General features: G+C 56.3%; 1 protein-coding gene across 7 annotated transcripts in view; it reads left to right on the top strand.

The window, feature by feature from the left end:
* ARHGEF11 (Rho guanine nucleotide exchange factor 11) overlaps positions 1 to 22,951 on the top strand; it is an 82,543-nt gene that overhangs the window by 26,450 nt on the left and 33,142 nt on the right. For 4 of the 7 annotated variants that reach the window (XM_035722012.1, XM_035722009.1, XM_035722011.1 and 1 more), the window contains exons 2-5: positions 14,726 to 14,740; positions 15,058 to 15,146; positions 15,997 to 16,095; positions 22,301 to 22,350. In XM_035722012.1, the coding sequence (XP_035577905.1) occupies positions 14,726 to 14,740; positions 15,058 to 15,146; positions 15,997 to 16,095; positions 22,301 to 22,350 (253 nt within the window). Of the gene's footprint in view, positions 1 to 14,725; positions 14,741 to 15,057; positions 15,147 to 15,996; positions 16,096 to 17,480; positions 17,515 to 22,300; positions 22,351 to 22,951 lie in introns of those variants that run through there. The other 3 variants (XM_035722010.1, XM_035722014.1, XM_035722013.1) reach the window with 3 other exon arrangements.

Genomic DNA, 22,951 nt, shown 5'->3' with positions numbered 1-22,951 from the left:
GGGAACCGTCCTTGAAGCCCAAGCACTTGGCCTGCAGGTGTAGAGACAGTAATCCACGTTGTGTTGTACGTGTGGGCAGGGAAACACCCGGAGTCAGCCTGGCTTAGTGGGGGCTGCCGCTGAGCTTAGGGCTCGGGGGTCTAAGTTCCAGCCCCAGCCCAGGCACCAGCTGTCGCTAACCCCGGGACCTCGGCGGGTCCTGTGTCTTCTCCAACTGCAGCTTCCTCGGCTATAAAATAGACACGTGCAGGGCTGTTCTGAGGGTCCGACAAGGTGCTGCCCAGCTGTGCACCTGCCACGCAGCAGGTGCTCAGTAAATGCTAGCAGAAGGAGAGACGAGCAGGCAGCTCTGGCATGTGGGACTTGGGACGTAGATGGAAGTAGAGGATGGGTCTGAGGCAGGGGGGCGCAGGTGGTGAGGACGCTCTTGAGCCAGAGGGCGCGGCCTCGGCCAGCCAGGGCTGGTGGGCATCGTGTACCCGCGCCACCTCGCTCGCTGGGTGCCTGAAGTTAAGCCTGTACCCGGCCTTTCCACGGCCTGGTTTCCTCTGCTGTGAAGTTAAGGCAGCCGTGGTTCTACCCCTGGGGGCGTTGTGCAGAGTGAGTCACATAAATAAGGGCTCCTGTTTATTGAGTTCTTACTGTGCCAGGCTCCGGCCTGAGCATTTTCTTCTTTCATGTTTAAATAATCCAGTTCTGACAGCAGCGCCAGGAGAGGGTGAGCAAGCTGGGACACAGAGCACTCAGGGATGCGCCAATGTGGCGCTCACAGCTGGGGATGTGCCAGGAGCCCACGCTCCTCGTCGCTCGCGTGTTGTGTCAGGAAGTGCTCAAGGTGTGTGCGTCGTGTCCTCCTGGAACCCGTCTGTGGGTGCCCGCGTGCCCGGCACAGCGCTCGCAGAAAAGGGATGTTGCCTGTTTGGAGGGAGACGTGATCGACACGGGTGAGTGACTCAGAGCAGTGAAGCGCCGAGACATGTTGGCATTAGTGGTGCCTGTGGACTCGGGTGCAGGGGCCGGGGACCGCATGCCCACAGGTAGGCCAGGGCAGGGCTTGAGCTCAGCCATGGGAGCCCGGGTGCAGGGCGTGGGGCAGCTGTCTGCACACCGGGGTTTGGGAGGAGTTGGAATTTCAAGGTTGGTCATTCATCGTTCAGCACATTTTCCCTGAGATGTGTGCGTGTCTGGCCCCACGGGGAAAATCCATGTGTCGTCCCAGGGCCAGTCCGGGTTTGTTTCTTAAAGATGATATTCCGCAGTCCGGCAGGTTCCGAGTTGAAATACCGTATCGCTCTGCTGGTGGGTGGGGGGTGCCTTGTTGCTAGAACAAACCTCATTGAGATGTGATTTGTGCCTGGGGGAAGGAGGGTGTGTTTCTAGGTCCCCAGAAAGGGGCCGCAGGGCCCTCTGGCTTGTGCGTCCCTGTCCCCATCACTGCCCGACCCGCACGTGTGCGCACGCCCCACAATCTGTGAGGAAGCCAAGATCTGCCGCTGAGGTTTAATCCAGGCCTTCAAACCATCAGGAGGCCTCGTTGAGACCACTGCGTGCTGCCTGATCATAATCTCTGACCTCTGAGGCGCACTGAGTGCTCTGAAATATAGCTCCGTCTGTTCACCTGCACGGGGTGGGCGTGTCCAGTCTCCCAGCTCCAGTGACTCCTGTCTCCTGACACCCCTCCACTCAGAAGGTTGGATTCGGTAGGAAAGGGTATGAGCCAGCCCTTGCTGGAAGTGGTCGGAGCCCCTGCTCTGCAAACCCTAGTCTTCCCACAGACGGCCTGTGTCAGGCTCGGAAGAGCCTGCGGCCTGGGCCTGTACAGCCTGGTCTGCAGCCCGCCCATTGCCCTCCCCACTCCTCCCGGCCAGGCCCCTCTGAGTGGCTGCCTGGAGTTGCCCCAGTAAACCCGGTCCTGCAGGCCCCATCTCAGGGCAGCAGGGGGTCTCCTGGGGGTGTGGCAGCTCAGAGCTGTCATAAGGATGGGCCTGTCCTGAGGCCATGTTCTGGCTGGCCTTCCATCAGCGTCCTAACCAGCTGTGTCTGCCAAGTGACCTGTGTGGAGCTGGCGTTCTTGATGGGGACCGGGGTCAGGGGAGCTGAGGAAACACAAAATGGAGGACAGCAGTCCCCCCTTCGGAGCAGGTGTTTTATTACCAGTTCCCTTTTAAAGCAACATCGGTGCAGTGATGTGTCCTTAGAGCACAAGTCAAAAGCCTAAGGGCCAGACGGTGTAAACAACAGGAGTGGCCGGTGAGTCAGTTGAGAGAAGCTTCCGGAAGGCGGGGAGTGTCCGGGCAGTCTTGAGAAGGGTGGAAGAGGGATTTGGGTCCTCCCCCGCTTGCCCTCCTTTGTCCCTCTCCTGACTCGGGGGCTCCTCAGTACCGCTGGGGGCTCCCGCGCTGTGACCTGCAGGTGCCTCAGCTGAGGGAGAGGGCCCTATGGCAGAGGGATGGTGAGGAAGGGCAGCAGCTTGCCTGAATTGTCATTCCGTGGCTGAAGCTCAGCAGTTTCAAAACCAAAGGCGAACTTTCCCCTGCCACCCACTATTTCCCATCAATTTTGATACGAACTCAGGAAACGAAAACAAATTTAAAATCCACCCTAACAAAGTAAATTAGAAAGGTGAATTCTGAGCCAGATGACAGTTTTTTTCCAGGCAGATGGAGACTTCTTAGATTGGCTGTTTTTCGGGATTGATTTGCGGTTCGTCCTTTATTTGTGGACTAATCAGAGCATAACTCTGTTGATGCCAAGTCCCCAGCATGGTGTGCCTTGTGTATTGTCACTGCTTCCGGAGGATTTACTTAGGACACAGGTAGTTACTTTTCAGGAAAACTGGAGGTGAGGCGGCATACGCCAGCAGAGTGATTCTGGGTTTCCAAATAATGGTGGCATCACAGGGCCCTGTGGGAGGACGATGCTCTGTCGCACACGGTACCGGCATGGAAGCTGGGACTGGGAGGTGTTCGGTGCCTTGTCTGCTGTCACACGGGGGCCGTTACGCAGGTGAGGAGGACGCGTCAGGCCCCAGACCGAGGCCCTCCACCCCCACTCCCCGGCCTCGGGCCCTGGGACACAGGCTCGGCCTGTGTCTTGTGGGTTCTGAGCTCTGCTCTTCCTTGGCTCTTGTTCGTACCGGCTAACGGAATAAAACTCCCTGGCCACCTTGCGGACGTCCCCAGCGCAGACTCCACCGTGCTTCTAGGCCACTGTTGGGGATGGTGTCTGTCGTTTCCCTCTCAGGTGTATAAATTGAGTTCTGCGTGCGTCCGCCCGGGGTGCACAGACCCCGTGTGCCCAGGACGCCCTGTGAGGGGTGGAGGATGGTGTGTGATAAGAACGAGACGGGGGAAGGTAACCTGGCCCAGCCCTGCAGGGTAAGGGTGAAGCCAAGGCGCCCAGAGGGGAACGTTGGCTCTGGCGTCTGGCAGGCTTGAGCTCATGTCTGGCTCTACCGTTGAATAGCTGTGTGTCCTTGAGCAACTTACTGAGCTTCTCTGACTCTTGTTTTCCTCGTCAGTCAAGGCAAATAACAGCGTCTACCTCATCAAGTTGTTGTGAGGATTAAATGAAGGTCTGTAACGTATTACATGCTGATTCCATATAATTTTCCTCTCCTTTTCCAAGGGTGTTCAGAAAGACGGGGGCAGAGTTGGTCTAGAACCCAGATGTCTAGACGGCCCGTGCCGCCCCCTCCCTGCGGCCGTGCCGGCCTCCGTGGCTTCCCTCGCGTGTGCTGCCCGCCCCGCCTCCGCCCTGCGCACCTGGCCGGGCCTCTGGAGACCCTGTGGTCTTGCTGTCTGCAGTGACGCGCTGGTGCAGGGCAGCTTCGGCAGCGGCGTCCCGAGACGCGGAGACCAGAGCATGGCAGTGGGGACCGGGCTCCGCAGCGGAGCGCCTGCTCCGGAGCAGGCCTAGGGGCCGGTCACATCGGCGTGCGAAAACCCCACGTCCTTTTCTCCTGTGCTCAAGCCACGATGGGATTGCTCAGTGGTAGCTCACTCGTGCGGTTTGACTCAGGGCCTCAGGGCAAGAACGGCAACCGCTTTTCGGGCTTGGCCGCGTGTCGGGCATTACGCCAGATACTCCACATTCACCAGCTCCTGCAAGTGCCCGTGAGATAGGTAGCTAGTGTTCCAGTTCTGTGGATGAGGACACCGAGGGTCACAGCCAGGGAGTCATTTTCCCCAAGCCCCACAGGCGGTCAGAACCAGAGCCACGATGTAGACGTACCCCGTCCAGCTCCACACTTGACCACCCTGCGGCTCAATACCCATTTGACTCCCTGGGTGCAGCCCAGGTCCTGGGGTTTTTCTGAGGAATGTGTGACCAATTCAGTAAATCGGATGTGAGTCTGTGCCCATGCTGATGAGCAGGGAGGCACATGTGTGCTGGGTCCCAACTGCAGAGAGGGTGCCCGCCAGTCAGCCTGTTGTCTGCCAAGCGCTGGAGAGGGCCGCCCTTCAGAGCCCCTCACTCCTTCCTTGCTGAGGCCGCTGAGAGGGGCCCTTCGGGAGCTCACAGCCCAGCGGACAAGAACAGGGGAGAGAGGTCAGCGCCCGTGCGCCCAGTGCTTTGGCAGAAGGCTGTAGCGACTCTGGGCGGTGACTCTGGGCCGGCTACTGGTGTCTTTGCCTGGTCTGAGGGGCTGGAGGCCCCGCCATGGGGGAGAAGGCCGAGTGTGGCCAAGGGAGGCCCTACCCTTACTGTGCAGCAGGGCAGAACACAGGCCACATGTGGCATTGGGAACTTTCTAGTAGCCACATTAAAAGTAGCAAGGTAGCAGCAAGGAAAAAAAAAATAACAACAAAAAAAATAGCAAGGAGATGGGGCGCTTGGGTGGCTCAGTCAGTTAAGTGGCTGCCTTTGGCTCGGGTCACAGTCTCAGGGTCCTGGGATTGAGCCCCGCGTCAGGCTCCCTGCTCAGCGGAGAGCCTGCTTCTCCCTCTACCTCTACCTGCTGCTCTGCCTACTTGTGCTCTCTCTCTGTCTCTCTGTCAAATAAAAAAGAAAAAAAAAAAACTTTAAAAAGTAGCAGGGAGGGGGGGCTGGATGCAACTCCATCTTGGGGTTGTGGGTTCGAGCCCCACATTGGGTGTAGAGGTTACTTAATAAGATCTTTTAAAAATGAAAATGAGGAATAGGAGAAATGAATTTTAGTAATACATTTTATTTAACTCAGTCTACTCAAAATATTGCTATCTTGGCATGTAAACAATATTGAAAGTATTGATATTTTACATTCCTCCACTTTTTTGTACTGTCTGAAACCTCGTGGATATTTCATACTGAGTCTCTCACTTCAAACCAGCACGTTGGCGGTGCCCTGCGGCAGCCCCAGTGGCTCCCAGCTCCCCATGGGCAGCACGGGAGGCAGTCGTGTGCCCCCCCGCCCCCCCCAGCCTCTCTCCCACCTGCCCTTTCCGGTTTGTTCCACAGCAGTGCTCGTGCTCAGGCGCACATCAGCCCGGCCCCACGGGCGCTCTGGGCCTCCAGCCTCTCCCTTCCGGCCCACTCCGGCCTCTCCCTTCAGACCTGTGCTGACCAAGGCTTGCCCTGATCCCGTGAGCCCCAGGAAGCCTTCAGCAGCTGGCCCAGCCTCTCCCCGGTCATTGCCATGTGCCTCAGTGTTTCCCAAGCCTTCGGACGCCCCCTCATTTAATTCCCACAGCTGCTCCTGAGACAGGTGGAGCAGGCAGGTGGACTGTCCATGTTGTTCAGGTGGAGAAACTCAGCGTTCCAGAGAGTTTCCTAAGACCCGCCCCCCCAGCCCTGGCTCGCACGTGGCAGAGCGGGGGTGGAAACCCATGTCTTCTCTGTTTTATGTCATGTTCTCTCCTGTCTGGTCCTTCCCTCCACCCCGGGTCACACTGACGGCCTCGGAGCTGCTGTCTCACACTGTTCCTCCCCTCCAGCGTCTTCCCGCGCTGAGCTGCCCCTCGGGACTCGGCCCTTGCTCCCACGCTCTGCTCCGTGGACCACCTTTCCCGTTCCTTCTTTGGCCTTCTTTCTCCCCAACCCACCTTGTCCTTACGAACACACTTCAACACGCATTTTCTTGTTTAGTGCTTTGTGTGCAGAACGGAATTGTAGGAATCTGGGAGACGGAGGACTGTAGGAGCTTCAGCCGTTCTGACCGCACCTTGATGGCGCTCCTCGCATGCACCTGAGGAGAGGCTACAGCCTCCCACTTCAGTCGGCCTTCGTTAAACCCAGGAGGCTGTGAATTTAGTCCTGACTTCTCTGCACTGTGGAGGCCACTCAGACTCTTGAGGACAAGTGTGTGCTTGTAATATTTGGATGTCTGCAGAGTTCCTTGGCACGTATTATCTGATTTTATTTTTCAACTCCTATCTATTGAATATCTGCTGTGTTCTGGAGCTGCTGTGTGCTCTAGGGAACAGGAGACAACAGCTTATCGGTAAACAGGGAAAGTAGACATGAAATGATCCCCAAAGCACCAAATGACTGGTCAGCTCTGAGCAAGCACTACAGGGAAGACTTCAGGGGAGACCCGCATAGTGGGGTGTCAGCGAAGGTCTCGCAGAGGGAGAGGCGTTTGTGCCGACCCTGGCAAGTGAGTGTGTGATGGCCTTGCGGAGTGGCTGGCTGCTGGGGTTGCCGTGCAGGGAGGAAGGGCGAAGGTGGCCGCTGGGGGACCTGTAGGCTGGGCTAGGATTTGGACGCCGGGAAAGCACTCCCAGGTGACGTTCTGATGTGTCTCTTTAAAAGATCGCTGTGTAGAGAACAGCTGGATTCTGGGGAGGGGAGCGGTAGTCCTGGGGGAGGGGCGGGAGGAGCAGAGGCAGGTGGGTCCAGACCTAGTGGAGGGTAATCGCAGTAAGACTGAGCAGCAACTCGATTTACAGGGTGTCCAAGGTAATTGGGCTCCGGCGTTCACCTCGGGAGGAGACATTTGCTCAGGAGTAGGGCTGGGCTCGGCTGGGAGGTGGGTTTCTGCTTGCACGGGTTGGCTTCGAGGTTTCGGTGGGGGGATTCGGCGCTCCCAGTCACCCTTGGACAAAAGTGGTATTTTCCACATTTGTCGTTGAGAAACGGGGGCTTCTCAGTGGGGTGACAGCCAGGAGAAGGCTAAGCTTGAGCCCGTATTTCACCCCGAAAGTGTGTTTTCCTAACTGTAGCGCGTGGGCCATGTGTGAAACACTGGTGCTGAAGCTCAGCCTGCCGGAGCTCAGCCTCCCCGTACACACGGCTGTGTGCCTGGGGTGACACAGCCGTCTGAGAGCTGCATGGAAGCAGAGAGGACCGGACACACCGGGCTCGTCCTCACTTCTCCGTCTCTCATCCACGCACCATCTGTGGCCCTCACCTCTGGCACGTTGAGTGTCAGTCGCCTGGTGTGGAACTTGAGTGGATTTGCACAGGACTTCGCACCGTCAGGGAAGCTGACGAATGAGGCCTCTGTGACCCTCATACCGGCCCCAAAAGGAGGCGCGTGCACAGCCCTTCAGCAGACGTGTGGCACGGGCACGCTGCATGCCCTGGACGCCACCCTGGGCCGTGGCCGGCAACCTTGACCTGGAGGGCTAAGGTCCACTGGGGACCCTGGGGACGGTGCAGAGCTCCACACAGTGACGGTTCCCTGAACGGCCGTTGCCTGGGCTGCTTGTGGAAGCGGAGATCGATTGCACACCACAGAGCCACTGAGTCAGGTCCCGGCCGGAGCGTCAAATGAGTCCCACGCCTCTCTGCAGCCAGCAAGTGACCTGGCCGCCCCCTGGTTTACAGCTGACGGGACCCCCCCCCCCCCCATGCGTGAAGTCGAGCGGTTGGGAGAAAGAACTGGGATTAGCTCCTGAGTGTCCTTGACTCCAAACCCAGGTGTCTCTTACAGCACTCTTCGAGGCATTAACTTTGCACCCTGGTTCTGATCCACACTGCTCGTGTCTGATCTGCGCCCCTTGTGTCCCAGTGTTTTCAAGGACACGAGCTCGAAGGGGATGTGTGTGTCTTCCCTTCACCGTGGGGATGGATGTGCAGGCCTGGGAGTATTTGCCAGCTTCCGACCGTGGGGAACATTCCACCCAGATGCGGAATCCTGGGGAAGTTAGGGTGCCGGGAGCCTGCTTCGAGCTCCTCCACCCTGGGAGATAAGGGAGACCAGACCAGTAAGACCAGGTCAGGGTTCAGCAAGTGTGGACTTTATCTAGAACGAAGGTCCTGGCCAGGTAGCTCTTTCCTGGTTTACTGCTGCTCCTGGCTTCGGGGAGGGGCCTGGGAACGTGACTTTGCCCAAACGCAGAGACCTTGGTCAGCCCACGTATGGTGTGCGATCTAATCCTGTGTTTATCGTGTTATCTTTCCAGACCTACAGGGCACGTGCAGTCTAGTGTGTATCCTGTGAGCTCGCGTGTGACATGTACGTATCGTGTGTGCGCATGTGTTGTCCCATGTACACATGTTCTGTGTGCATGTATGCATGTGTGTGGAAAAGAAAATAGGAGGAAAGGTTCACTAAAGGCCAGTTAGATCTTCCTAAGGCCACAGGTGAGATAACTTTTCCTTTAGGGGCACAGACCTTGAAGTCAGGTGAATCCTAATTCCACTTACTTAACCCCCGTGTTCGCTCTAAGTATGGGGTGAGCTACCCACATGGCCAGACTTCGTGATGATTCCATGGATGGTGTATGTCGGGTGGGCAGCACCTGCCTGGAAGGTGGGAGGCACTTAGTAACTGGTATCCAGGAACAGGGACGTTCTAGGCTATTCCTCTGCTCCATGTTGCCAGTGGGATGGAGTAAGGATGGGGAGGGCAGGAGCTCCCACGAGCCAACGGTCACCGAGTGAGATCAGAAGCACAGTGGTGCCGAACTCCACCCGTTTCCAAGAAACCAGAAACCTATATCTTGTTAATGTGAAATTGCTTGATCTTCAATTTTTAACAATTGCCTGATCTTCAATTTTTAACTAATTTGAAAAAATATATATACACATACACCCATACCCATAGGCCAACAGAAGGAATATGTGGGCACTTGTGCCTTTGCACTCTGGAAGGTCACCAGACGTTTCCGGGCTGTATCATGCACCCTGTGGGCTACAATGAGGAGGGCATCTTCGGCCTGTATTTGCAGGGTGGCTCTTCGGGGCCTCGTGCTGCTGGAGAGCCTACCGGAAAGTACACGCTCAGACCTTTGCCCTCTAGCAGGTGACAGGGAGCGGAGTCGAGGGAGGGACGTCGGCGCGCAGGGTGTGGGCCCAGCGAAAGGACAAGGAAATGGCAGATTTCTGTGAACTGATACAGTCACTTTTAGGATAGGTGAAATGAGAAAGGCAGGTGTGAATACATGAGATACTACCTATTGTGTAAGCAAGAAAGGAAAAAGAATATTTCTGCGTATTTGCTTAACTTCCCAGGAAGAAATCCAGAAAGGGAGCTGAAGACAAATGAAAATGTTTCCTTGGAGGAGTGGGAAGACGGAATACGGACAGTTCTAAATGCACCTTTTTTTTTTTTTTTTTTTTTTTTAGGATTGTATTTATTTTCTGACAGAGACACAGCGAGAGAGGGACCACAAGCAGGGGGAGCGGGAGAGGGAGAAGCAGGCTTCCCGCGGAGCAGGGAGCCTGACGCGGGGCCCGATCCCAGGACTCTGGGATCCTGACCTGAGCCAAAGGCAGATGCTCAAGGACTGAGCCACCCAGGCGCCGCCTGAATGTACTTCTTTTAAAGTTTCATTTTGAGTTTTCAACTGCGTAAATGCGTAGCAAGTTCAAAAAATGAAATTAGATAAATAAGTCTGAGAAAAGCAAACCCCCAAATTAAGTGCAAATCAGAAAAGAAGCCTGCATGCATTGCAGATGGATGGGCACGAAGGCGATGGGATGCAGTCCGAGGACCAAAGGACCTGCAGGGAGACTCCCACCTCATGAGTCGGTGCGGCGTTCCCACCACCGTCCGGCGTGTATCCTGCAGCAGGGAAACGAGCAAACATGTTGCTTTTGTGTGGGACCCGGGTTCTCACTGTAGGAGAGAGAAGCTAAAGTAACAGAATTGGGGGGACGAGGAAGGACCCTGTCATGCCACAGTCACACTGGAGATTTCCATGTGAATTCGCCCTTCCTGCACAAATATCCCGCTCACCAAAGGGGCTGGAGGAGCAACAACCTGGCCACAGGGAGCACCCGGCACCCAGACCCTGTCTCTACGTATGTGTCCCGCTGAAAGGAACCAGGGCTCCCCACAGGAATGTTCGACGGCAGGTCTGGCTCAGGGAAGGTACGAGGTGAGCCGGGAGCATCTGGTTGTCCAAAAGGCAAGGATGCACTCGAAGACAGATGGTGACACTTGAACAGGAGCTCCTACCAGCCAAATGTAGCACCTCCGACAGTTTTTAAAAAGTGATGAGGAGGGGGCCCTGGGTGGCTCAGTCGGTGATGCATCCGCCTTTGGCTCAGGTCATGATCTCAGTCAGGGTCCTGGGATGGAGTCCTGCTTTCGGCTCCCTGCTCGTCAGGGAGTCTGCTTCTCCCTCTCCCTCTGCCTGCCACTCCCCTTGCTCGTGCTCAAGCTCGCTCTCTCTCTCTCTGATAAATAAAATCTTAAAAAAAAAAAAAGTGATGATTACAGGGATGCCTGGCCAGCTCAGTGGAGTTGTGCAACTCTTGATCTCAGGATCTTGAGTTCAAGCCCCATGTTGGGCGTGGAGATTTCTAAAAAAAAAAAAAAAAAAAAACTTAAAAAAGCAAAACAAACACATTAAAAAGAAAAGTCATGGTGGTAATGGACTATAATGCATTGCACTGGGGAAACCATGCATTCACGACACCACTCCAGAAGAGGGAGAATACGGCATTCTCTACAAGAGACTGCGCACTGGTAGATGTAGAAGGAACAATTCAAATAGCACCCCAGATCGCCCGCTCATTCAAATGGGAAATCTGCTTGTACCGCTGTGAACTCCCCGGAGTAGTCGAACCTAGTGGAACCAGAAATGAGCATCGCTTATGTAATACTCTCTTAAAAGCCTTGATGTGAATCTAATCGTGCAGAGACAGAAAAGTCCTTTGCAGGCCATCCACAAAGACGACCAGCCTGAGCTCTCCAACACACCGGTGTTCAGAGAGACCAGCGTGGGTGGAGGTTCTAGATCAAATGAACACCAAGGAGCCCGAGTAAATGCAATCTGCGCTCCACGGTGGGACCTGGTCCGAGGCTGTTGGAGCACAGCCATGTAGAAGAGCAATAGACAGTTGGGGGGTGGAGTGGGGACATGCATGAGGTCATCTTTCTGTGTCAAAGATGAACTCCTGGGTGTGCTGATATCACTGTGGTTGTATAGAAGCCCGAAGGTCTTGGGGGATCTCTGCTGACGTATTTAGGGATAAAGTACCATGTGGTCTTCTAGCTTTGAAATGGGAAAAAAAAATGTATAATCATAGAAAAATCAAGCAAGTGTGAAATGTTAATTGGTGAGTCTAGATGAAGGCTGTATAGGTATTCATCGTGCCACTCCCTCAACATTAATGTGGGTTTGAAATTTTTCAGAATAAAATCTTGGGGTGAGGGACATGCAGGCTGCCGTGGCCAGGGGAAGCGTGGTGGGGTCGTTGCCACTTGACCAGAGCCTTGAGAAGCAGGGGGAAAGGGTGGGGGCCATCACCGGCAGCGGCAGAGTGAGCACACTGGGGCTTTGGGGAGTGAGGCGGGAATGACAGGTCCCCATCGGGGGCCCAGAGAAGGCCGCTGCGGGGGAGCGGAGACGGGGCTGTTGCAGTCATCCCGGCCTGCGGCTGGAAGCCACGGCCGGCCGTGGTGGCGTGGGACTTACTGAGAAGCTGGGCCAGCCATCTGCCTCGCGGCTGCCATTTAACAAGCCCCAAATTCGGGGGGGAGTCTGCACTCTTCCTGGGCCTTCCCCACAACCATCAGGTGAAGGCCAATTGGAATCCGATCTCTGCTCCTGCATTTCCGTGGGAATGTCATCAGGAAGAGGGGAGCCCGCATCAAAGTCCTCTCTTCTCTGACGGCCCCTATTTCATGCCAAACTGCATTCCTCCCGCTCTCCCTCCACCCTCGTCTCTCAGATTTTAACCTTACTGTGGTCTCCCTCAGCGTCTCTGCTCAGGCTCAAAGCCCAGCGGGCCCCACAGCCCGGGGCGGGGGGGTCTCCATCCAGCTGAGCTGCTGCCCCCGCGTGTCCTCCTTCTCCGCTTCTGTGCTGGGTTTCCCTCTGTGAAGCTCTCAGAGAGAAAATGTCCTGCTAGAGAAGTCCATGCCCCGGATGCCCTCCACGGCCTCGTGGGCCTTCGATTGTGTGCAGTGGCGCTCGGCCGGCTCACGTGCAGAGCAAAGCAGGTTAAGAGCTCCCCGCTGCTGGGCTCTGAGACCGGCCTGGGAAGCCAGTGGGCTGCAGAGGCCAGCGGCGGCCAGGAGGAGGCCCGAGCTGTCCCAGGCGAAACGGGCTTTCTCCTGAGCTGGCTAGGAGGAGGAGTTCCCGCCTGTGTGCGGTCACCCAGTGGTGTGGTGTGTGGATCCGGCCAAAGACAGCAGATGAACGGCTGGAATAGAAGGCCTCTCGGAGGGGTGGGGGCCCCCATGTCTGTGCGGAAGTTCTCTACATTCACCTCACCCACTCGCTGCGTGACCGCATCTCATGTTTGTGCTTTGGCAGTGCCGTCCGGTAGGACTTTCTGTGGTGATGCGCAGGGTCCAGGGGCTGTGCTAGCCACGAGCCACATGTAGCTTTGAAGACCTTGAGACGTGGCCTTTGCAACTTGAGAAACTGAATCTTAAATGTAATTTCGAGTGTAAATTTGCATAGCTACGTGTGGCTGGTGGCTATCAGATAGCAGGGGTCTGGACGCTGGGACACCGTTTTCAGTTTCACGGAGCCGTAGGTGACAGGCTGCAGCTCGATGATGACCGCACATGCATCTGTTGCAGAACGGTCGCCACAGCGAGTGCAGTTACCATCTGCACATTCTAGAACACTTGCTGCTGAACTCAGTGGAGGACCCGCCATGGGTGGAGCGGTCGGGTCATTTGAAGACGGCCGGAAGTTGGAGCTGCTGGCTGTGCCCCCTCATGTCTGGCTTCCAGACGCGGTACCGGTCGTGGGGTAGGAAGGACATCAAGGGGGTAGGCCCAGTATGGGCAGAGGCAGGAGCCAGAAACCAGAGCAGGTGAAAGACTGTAGGCAGACCAGCAATGAGCTCAGCGCCGCCAGAGCCCCGCCGTGGTGGGCCCACAGCCGCCCCCTGTAAGCCCCGCAGTCGGGAGGAGGCAGTCCCCTGCGCATCCCTGCTGCTGCGGCACCGTGGCCCCGGGGGCTGTGGGAGGACCGGCAGGAGTCCCTGCTGAACGCTGTGGCCCAGCTTCCCTGAGAACCGTAGCGAAGCTCTGCGACGTTCCTGGCAGCAAGATGCATTTTCGCAGGATGACTCCCCTGCGCCCTGGCTGGTTTCTACTCCTGGGCCCTTCTGAGCTCAGTTGTGGCTTTTTTTTGAACCAGCCCGCTCCAGTGTCTTGTCTGGTTTATGTCTTGTTTTGTTGTTTTTCTTCCTCCTTTCCTGTTTCGCTCTCTCCTGGGCTCCGTGCTCTCTTCTTCCCTGGTGTCCTTCTCTCTCTGATCCAAAGATCAGCCAGTAAAAAGCAGTCTCACCTGTCCAGGTAAGAGGGGTGCCAGGGTGAGGGGGGAAGAAGACCCCCCCTTTAACTTTAAAAGTGATTTATGTTGTGTTGTACGTATTACTTGAAGCAACCGCACCTTCACGTGACAGAATGTAAAGGGTACTTTCAAGAACGTGAAAAGCTTGCAGCTGCAGCCCTGCGCTCCAGACACCCAGGGTGCGGCTTTCTCTTGTGTCCTCCCAGAGTTGTTTCAGACGTTCTGTGCACGTGCAAACAAGTATGGAAACACATAGAAACAAATAATTCCCTGTGCACATAATTCTGCTCCTTGTTGTCTTCACTCTGCAACACATCCTGAGGCCGTTGCTTTCTGCTCTGAGCTTCCCCCTCACACGCAGCTGAGCGCCCTGCGGTTTAGGGAACCTGCCGCCTATGGGAACAGTTACAGGAGTCTGTGCTTTGCCCCTGCACACAGTGCCTCCATGAATATTCTTCTACCTGGTCATTTGCTGTAGATATGCCTGGGAGACCCCCTTGGAGGGGCAGCAGGTACACTCTTCCGGAAGGGAGAGGCATGGCAATGATTGAGCTTACCCCACTCCTGCAGGGGTCCCGTTCAAGACAAGGTCGGGTGGTAAATCTGGTTTGGTAACCTGGGGTACCTTTTTGGTTTAGGGTCTTAACAGTTGCTAAGCAATGTGCCTCGGGCTGGCTGCCGGCAGGGGGTGGACGTGGGTTGGAATACTACCACCAGACAGGCCAGACTCCTCCCATAACCCACAGGAGAAGTGGCGTGTTCAGAGGCTCGGGCCATTGCCCTGCCCTTCCTATCTAGAGAAGTGTATGCTGGTTACCCAACAGGTTAGTATCAAATGTCCAGTTATTCTCCCGGAGACACTGGTTTGGAGGGGGACAGCAAGACGAAGTTCGCGTTGGGGAGGCCTTCTGCTGCACCCACCACTGTCCTCTGCTGGGTGCACGCGGGTCTCCGTGTGGTTTTGACCATCCACAATCTTGCTCTTCAGTCTCCCTTTCCTTTGCAAATCATCGCCTAAAACTAACTAGTTTTTTTGTTTTTTCCTGTCTTTTTCTTGCATTCATTTTCTCTGCTGCTTCGTTCTGTTCCATCAGTCCCATTGCAGCCTGGTAAGACTCAACAAGTGTGTGTGTCTGTGCACATCCCGTCCTTTGCACTGTCTCTTTGTCTCCTGACTCCAGGGAGGGCTCTTGCCCTTCACGCCTTGCTGGGTATCAAAGAGACCATGCTTGCCTTGCCAGCCCAGGATTCCAAATAGGTGGTGTTGGCAGTGGTGTAGACCTGGCTAATCTCCCACCAGACTTAGTGGGTTCCGGGTGAGAGGGTTGGCCTCTCTTTACCCAAGACTCGGGGCCCCTTTTACCAGCACCTAAGGCTGGTTCCTCCCCTCCCAACTCACCAATGTGCTTTCCTTATTACCCTTCAGGTTAAGTAGCCTGTCTTTGGGAGATCCGGCACCTGAACGCAGGTCCCCTTCCCACCTCCGCCAGCCCTCTGACACCTCTGAGGCAGCAGGTAAACTTGGGGCATTAACACATTGACACGGACATGAACACCCACACAGACAGATCTTAGCCTGTATATCGAGCTCGTAACATGTGGTAGGCATGACGTTACATGTTTTATATAAATTAGCTCATTTGTCTTTCTGTCAGTCTAGTAAGTAATGTTATCATGCTTTACAGATGAGGAAGCTGAGGCACAGAGGGTTCAGAAACTTGCCCCAGTGCCCAAGCACAGAGGGGAGAGAGGCAGGGCCTGAAACCCGTCGGGTTCTAGCTCTGGAACTCACGCTCTGTCCCTCGCAGGAGGTGGTCACACGTTGGCAGGCGCGTGTGACATCTAGTACACACCCACAAGGATGGGACCGGCCGGCAGTTACAGCCTTCTTTCTTTTCCTCTCCGTTCGTGCGTAGACATACATTTTCTCTTTCCACACACCCTTTCCTGGATTCGGCAGGGCCAGCGTGGTGGTGTACCTGCTGCACCCGTTGGGCTTCATTTGATGGAAATTCGGCCTCCCCTGGGCTTCGGTCATAGAGCTGCTGCTTTGTCACACCTCTCTTCAGCAGGGACTTGGCCCTGCCCCTTCTCTGGCTAGCCTCACCCAGCCAGAGCCAAAGAGACAGACCCGTGCAAGAGAGACAGCTCGGTGCTGGGAGGAGGGTCATCCCTCAGGTGGAACGCAGAGTCGGTGACAGGGCCTGTTGCTTGCCAAACATAGTGTTTGGACAGGAAGAGTCTGGGGAATTGGTTAGTCTGGAAAGGCTTTCTGGGCCTTCCTGGGCTGGTCCGAGCTCATACGCACCAACCTTCCAACGACTGTGCCTCCCTGACCCCTTCTTTCTTTGTCACCTCTTGTCAGGTCTTGTTCAGCGCTGTGTCATCATCCAGAAGGACCAGCATGGCTTCGGCTTCACGGTCAGTGGGGACCGTATCGTTCTGGTGCAGTCTGTGCGGCCTGGTGAGTGCTGCCTGCCCGTCTATACACGGCAGCCGCATGTGTGCCGCCACGTGTGTGCAGCTGCGTGTGTGAGAGCCGCATGTGTGCCACCGCATGTGCCGCCGCGAGCGCGTGTGCGCAGCCAAGTGTGCGAGAGCCGCGTGTGTGCCGCCGCATGTGCGCAGCCAAGTGTGAGAGCGCCTGTGCGCAGCCAAGTGTGCAAGAGCCATATGTGTGCAGTCGAGTGTGTGAGAGCCGCGTGTGTGCAGCCGAGTGTGAGAGCCGCATGTGTGCCACCGGGTGTGTGAGCCGCGTGTGCACTGCCAAGTGTGAGAGCGCGTGTGCACAGCCGTGTGAGAGCCACGTGTGTGCAGCGGGTGTGTGAGCGCGTGTGTGCAGCCAAGTGTGAGCCACGTGTGTGCCACCGCATGTGAGAGCCGCGTGTGTGCCGCCGGACATGTGAGAGCCGCATGTACGCAGCCATGTGCGAGAGCCACGTGTGCAGCCGGTGTGTGAGAGCGCGTGTGTGCCGCCGTGTGTGGGCAGGCGCATGTGCAAGAGCCACGTGTGTGCTGCTGGGTGTGTGCAGCCGCGTGTGCACAGCGGGTGTGCAAGGGTCGCGTGTGTGCAGTCGCATGTGTGAGAGCTACGTGTGTGCAGCTAAGTGTGAGCACGTGTGCGCAGCTGAGTGTGTGAGAGCCACCTGTGTGTGCCAACGCATGTGGGCAGCCACGTGTGCAAGAGCCACGTGTGTGCTGCTGAGTGTGTAGCCGAGTGAGAGCCGCGTGTGCAGCTGGCTGTGTGAGAGCTGCGTGTGAGAGTCGCGTGTGTGCAGCCAAGTGTGAGAGTCACATGTGTGTAGCCAAGTGTGAGAGCCACATGTGTGTAGCCAGGTGTGAGAGCTGCGTGTGTGCAGCCGAGTGTGGGGGCTGCATGTGTGCCGCTGCATGTCCAAGATTTGCATGTGTGCAGCCGGGTGTGTGAGAGCCACGTGTGCGAGAGCTGCGTGTGGGGGCCGCATGTGTGCTGCCACGTGTGCGAGATCTGCGTGTGTGCAGCCAGGTGTGTGAGAGCTGGGTGTGCGAAAGCTGCGTGTGTGCAGCTGCGTGTGCGAGAGCCGCGTGTGCGGCCGCCGTGGGAGCCAGAGAACATGCGCATGGCAAGGTCTGGGCGTGAATGCCTGGCTCTAGGCCTGTTCCCCAGGGATGTCTGGGGACGTCTCCAGAACTCCCTGCCACGGGACAGAATTTCTAGGGGTCACACTTGATGCTCCCCATCTGGGAAGGGGAAGAACAGCAGAGTGGCCCTCAGGACGTCAGGGAGCCTCTCACACTGGGTCAGAAGACACTGTGGCGGAATCTGAGACCCCACTTTACAGTTGGGGATGACGTGCCGGCCCAAGCGGTTGCCTGCGTTTGCGGATGCAGCTGACCTTAAATGGTAAATGACCAAAGGAAGAGTGACGAGTGACAAGTGCGGGACAGCAGGGAGGAGGCGGCATTGGGAGATCGGCAGTTTGAGACTGAAGCCGCTCTGGAAGACGTGGGATTTCAGGAATCGTCTGGAAGGGGGGGTAGTGAAAACGCGCTGGCAGGCTAGGGATCAGGTGGGAGGGTCTGCACGCAGGTCGGTCCAGCCAGCACTTACGGGCGGGGTCTTGTTGCGAGTGCCCTCGGCTGATGCTGACAAGTGGGAAGGAGTGCAGAAGCGTGTGAAGGAAGTGTCCCTGAAAGTAGTGAACTTCAGTGTGGCAGATGGGGTTGGGCGGCGACGTGGAGAGCGTCACGGGCTCACGGCAGCGGCATGGCGGGCTCGGTCCCAGACCGCCACGGTAAAGCAAATAGCACTGTAAAGCAAGTCACACACATTTTGGTTTCTAAGTGTATGAGGTGAGCCACACCGTGGTTTGCCATGTGCGGTAGCATTAGGTCTAAAACCACGACACACGAGCCTTCGCGAAAAGCACCTTCTTGCTCATCAGCCGGTCACAGCCTTTGTGCTGGCGGCGGTCTTGCCTCTGCGTTGGTGGCTGCCAAAGCGGCGGTGGCCGTGGCAGTCTCCAAACATCAGACGGTGAAGTTTGCGGCATCAACGGGCCCCTCCTTCCGTGAACGATCTCCCACAGCATGCGTGCGGTGTCTTCTCCAAGTTGGAGCCAGTCCTCTCCCACGCTGCCTCTGTGTGATCCACTAGGTTTATCCGAAATCCGTCAAGGTCATGGCCGTGGTCTTCACAGCATCCCCTCCAGGAGGAGCTCCCCTGCGGAGAAAGCACGTGCTTGGCTCCTCCTTAAGGAGAGCTCCACGTGCGTGTAGATTGCACCCTGAGACTGCAGCAGTTCCGTCCCGATTCCTGCCCCCTGCTGTTTCCACATCTGCGGCGACTTCTCCAGCAAAGCCCAGAACCCCGCACAGTCCTCCACGAGGGCTGCAGTCAGCCTCCAAACCCCTGTGAATGTTGATACTTGGACCTCTTCCCACGAACCATCAATGTTCTCAATGACATCTAGGATGACGAATCCTTTCCAGAAGGTTTTCAGTTGACTTTGCCCAGATCCATCAGCAGAATCATCTATGGCACCTGGGGCCTCACAAAGTGTATCTGTCAAATAGTAAGACTAGAGTCGGGATGCCTGGGTGGCTCAGTCAGTGAAGCGTCTGCCTTTGGCTCAGGTCATGATCCCAGCGTCCTGGGATTGAGTCCCGCATCGGGCTCCTTGCTCAGTGGGGAGCCTGCTTCTCTCTCTGCCTTCAGCTACCCCTGCTTGGGCTCTCGTGCACACTGTCTCTCTGACAAATAAATAAATAAAATATTTTTAAAAAAAAAAAAGACTTGAAAGTCGAAATGACTCATTGATCCATGAGCTGCAGAGTGGGTGTTGTGTTGGCGGGCATGAAAACAACACTCCTCTCTTGTCCGTCTCTCAGAGCTCGGGGGACTGGGGGGAGGGGCAGGTACATTTTTTTTTTTTTTTTTTTAAGTAGGCTCTACGCCCAACATGGGGCTTGAACTCACGACACTAAGATCAGGAGTTGTCTGCTCTACCGACTGAGCAGCCAGGGGACCCTGCCGGGTATTTTGAGAGAGATCTGTTTTCCGAGCAGGTCTCAATGGTGGACTTCAGACATTCAGTCAACCCTGTTGTAAGCAGACAAGCCATCATCCAGGCTTGGCTGGGCCATTTCCAGAGCACAGGCGGAGCAGAGTCCGCATCACCCTGAAGGGCCCTGCGATGTTCGGAATGGTCAACGAGCATGGGCTTCACCTAGAGTCTCAGCGGCGTTGGCCCCTAACGAGAGAGGCAGCCTGTTCTCTGCAGCTTGGAAGCCAGACACTGAGCCCTGCTCTCCAGCCATGAGCATCCCAGATGCATCCTCTCCCGGTAGAAGGCAGTCTCGTCCACGTGGGAAGTTGGTTGGTCGCGTAGCCACCTTCAGGAATTTCTGAGCTCCATCTTCTGGGGACCCTGCTGCTTCACCGGCCGCTTCTGTGTTACAGAGACAGTTTCTTTGCCAACACCCCACAAACCAGCCCCTGCCGGCTCCAGGCTGCGTTCCCGCAGCTCCGACCCCGGCTCGGCCTTCCCAGAATCAGGAGGAGCGTTGGGGCGTTGCTCTGGGCTAGACTTCAGCAGGAGGGGCTGTGCTGGCTGCTCGGATGCTCGGTCCACACCGCTCCGACCTTGTCCACGCCAGCAGCAGGCCAGCTCGCTTTCTCCTCGGCCTGTGTGTTCACTGGAATCGCACTTTTAATTTCCTCCAACGACTTTTCCTGTGCGCTCACAGCTCAGCGGACCGTTGGCGCAAGAGGCCCAGGCTTTCGGGCTGTCAGCTCTGGATACGCCTTCCTCACTAAGCTTCACCCCTGCTCGCCTCTCACTCCCAGCCCCGCATGTGCAACTCTTCCCTTCACCCGACGCTTCGAGGCCGTCATAGGGTTATTAACCGGCCTCATGTCCACACTGCCATGGCTCAGGGACGAGGGAGGCCTGCGGGGAGGGAGAGAGACGGGGGAGCGGCCGTCGGCGGAGCCGTGGTCACACACACATTGGTTAAATCTGGGTGCAGCCTGCGCCGTCTTATCTGGGTGCAGCCTGCGGCGCCCCCAAACAATGATGCTAGCGCATCAACGATCACTTGGCACAGATCACCATAAACATCGAGTAATGGAAAAGTTTTAGATACTGTGAGAATCAGACTGTGACAGAGATAGGAAGTGAGCACCTGCTGCCGGACCACGGGCGCCGACGCGGGGTTGCCCCAAATCTCCCGTTTGTAAAAACCCAACAGCAGTGAAGCCCCCACAGCCGAGCACAGTAAAACGAGGAAGGAGGTCGGGAGCAGGCCAGCATTTCACACTCAGTACATTGTAAAATGGGAAGAAAAATATTGGTAGTTTTGGAGAAATAGTTGGGATTTGTTTATGGGGAAGGTAAAAGGAGAATTTCAAATTTATGACCCAAACGAGGTATGTGGGTTGCAGGAGGATGTAAATAGTTGCAGCTTGTGTGTTTGTGAGTTCCCTTGGGTCTGTGGCAGGCTTGTCTTCCTGTCTGAGGATGGAGCTCCGAAGAGATGTTCTCCCTGTTCCTGGACTGGAGAGATGACGACTTGATGGATGGACTGGGTGGCCAGAGGCTTGAGCACAGTCAGACCCGGACACAAAATGGCAGAAAGGTGGCTTGCCAGGGAAACCGGAGTTTTGGAAAGCGTGTGTGTCTGCGTCTGTCTGCGTGCGTCTCTGTGTACACGTGCATGCGCGTGTGTGTTTGGGCGAGGAGACACGAAGAGATGACATCTGCGTCAGCATTGACTTCACAAGAGTAACGAAGTGGTTGTTACTGTCTTTCCCTGACGTGAGTCTCCTCTAGGTCGCTGTTTCTCAGAGTGTGGTCAGTGCCGACATGAGAGTCTCCCCCCGGACCCCAGGGGGGCTGCCGTCGTCGTCCCGAGCCCACGCCCAGAAGGACTGAATCACCCTCTGGCAAGGGGGCCAGGGGACATGCCTTTGAACAAATTCCCCCAGTGATCCTCGTGCTCACTGAAGCCGGAGAACTTCTCTGGTTCCTTTACTCTGGAGACTGCTTTTTTTTCGAAATCAGGCGAGATAGCTCTTTCCCACCTTTGGTTTCCAGACACAGCCTAGAGTGCTTTAAGATCCTCACGAGTGCTCTTCCGTAAATAGCAGGCTGCAGACGGGGGTGTAATACTGAGTCCCTGGGTTGAAACCCAACTGGGAATGCATCTCCACTGTAGAAGCTCCTTTTAGACCAGAAGCATCTATATGTGCTTCGTGGGAGTTTTGTTTTGATCAGACGGATGCAGCTTACACATTGAATGATCATCTGGGGCAGATTCACCGAAACACAGTCTGTATGCCGCTTGTTAGCTTGCTTTGGCTCTCGTGCTGCTTACGCTTCCTGGATGTAAACCAGACCAGGACTGAGTCATTGGAAACCACACAGCAGTCACCGGTGCTGTGGCCTCCAGCCGAGGGACAGCCTCTAGTAATGCACAGCAGGAGCTCTGAATCCTGCCCCTTTTAAAGGGAGAAACTGGGGCGCCCAGGCAGCTCAGTCAGTTAGACGTCTGCCCTCAGCTCAGATCATGATCCCTGGGGTCCTGGGACCGAGCCCCACATCAGGCTCCCTGCTCGGCAGGGAGTCTGCTTCTCCCCCTGCTTGTGCTCGCTCTTCCTCTGTCTCCCAAATAAATAAAATCCGTTAAAAATAAATAAAGGGAGAAACTGCAAAGGGTCTAAAGCAAATTAAACAGACGATAAAGGAGTGGTCACTGTCATCTTTACTGGTGTGAACCCCAGAAGGAGCCTCTCAGGGCTCAGGAAGCAGTTTGAAAACTCTTTGTTTTCACCCATTTCTCCCTGTTCCTCTTGATAATTACTGTTACATTGACAATTACGTTTAACACGATAGCTCATTCTTCCCACCGGATCGTGGGACCCATCCAGACATGTTCCGATAAAGCACATGTCTTGTTCCGGAGCCAGGCCTGCCCCCCTGGCTACCAGCAGCCTGGCCTCGAGCTGGGTGGCTGGCACGCCCCCTGCAGCTCATGGGATCGTCCCCAGAGCAGGACAGGAGGCATAGCCAGCCTCTTGAGGGCCTGGCACAAAGGGCTGAGAAGACATTTTGGAGGGACTGCCGTGCAGGGTCAGGGACCTCAGAGGAGGGGGGCTGGGCTCTGCTGACCAGGTCTTCTCCCTACAGGAGGGGCAGCTATGAGAGCTGGCGTCAGAGAGGGCGACCGGATCATCAAAGTGAGTGCCCCCCCCACCTTCTGGCCAGCTCCCTGCACCCTCCCGCCTTGCCCCGGGGTGGCTGGCTGCTGTGTTGGGGGCGGTGCCACGAGAGTACTCCAGGAATGTGGGGACCAGCCCCCAGGAGCCCCATCCTCGGCCCTTCTTGACTCTAAGTAACCAAGCTTCTGGAATGGGTTTTATTTTCCCATTTAACAAACAACAAAAATACACCTAAGATGGGGAGGCTGGGACCAGCAAGGGGCCCAGGGCCCTCGGACTCTGTCCCCACACAGTGCTGACCTGAGGGCCTTGCCATCTGCCACCTGCTGGGACCTGCCCGGCCTGTGGTGCCACACAGTCCTGGAGGCACTAAGGGAATCCTAGGCGAGGCAAGGCCTTAGCCCTCCAGTGAGGAGGAAGCACGCCGGGCGGGGGCGCGGGCCGAGGGCCGGAGGCTCGCATGCCAGCCGGGAAGACAGAATGTACAGCACATGTGAACGGAAGCAAAGTCCCAGTGACCAGGGGGGTCTGCGGAGCATTGGAAAGTGGCTTTGTGAAGGAGTGGCGTTTGAGCTTCGGAAGGATCCCCTGCATCCATCCTGGTCACTCTGTCGTTTGT

The sequence above is a fragment of the Zalophus californianus genome, chromosome 10 (assembly GCF_009762305.2).
Source record: "Zalophus californianus isolate mZalCal1 chromosome 10, mZalCal1.pri.v2, whole genome shotgun sequence".
Classification (NCBI taxonomy): domain Eukaryota; kingdom Metazoa; phylum Chordata; class Mammalia; order Carnivora; family Otariidae; genus Zalophus; species Zalophus californianus.
The sequence above is the reverse complement of the archived record's forward strand: the minus strand, read 5'-3'. Positions and strand labels throughout refer to the sequence as shown.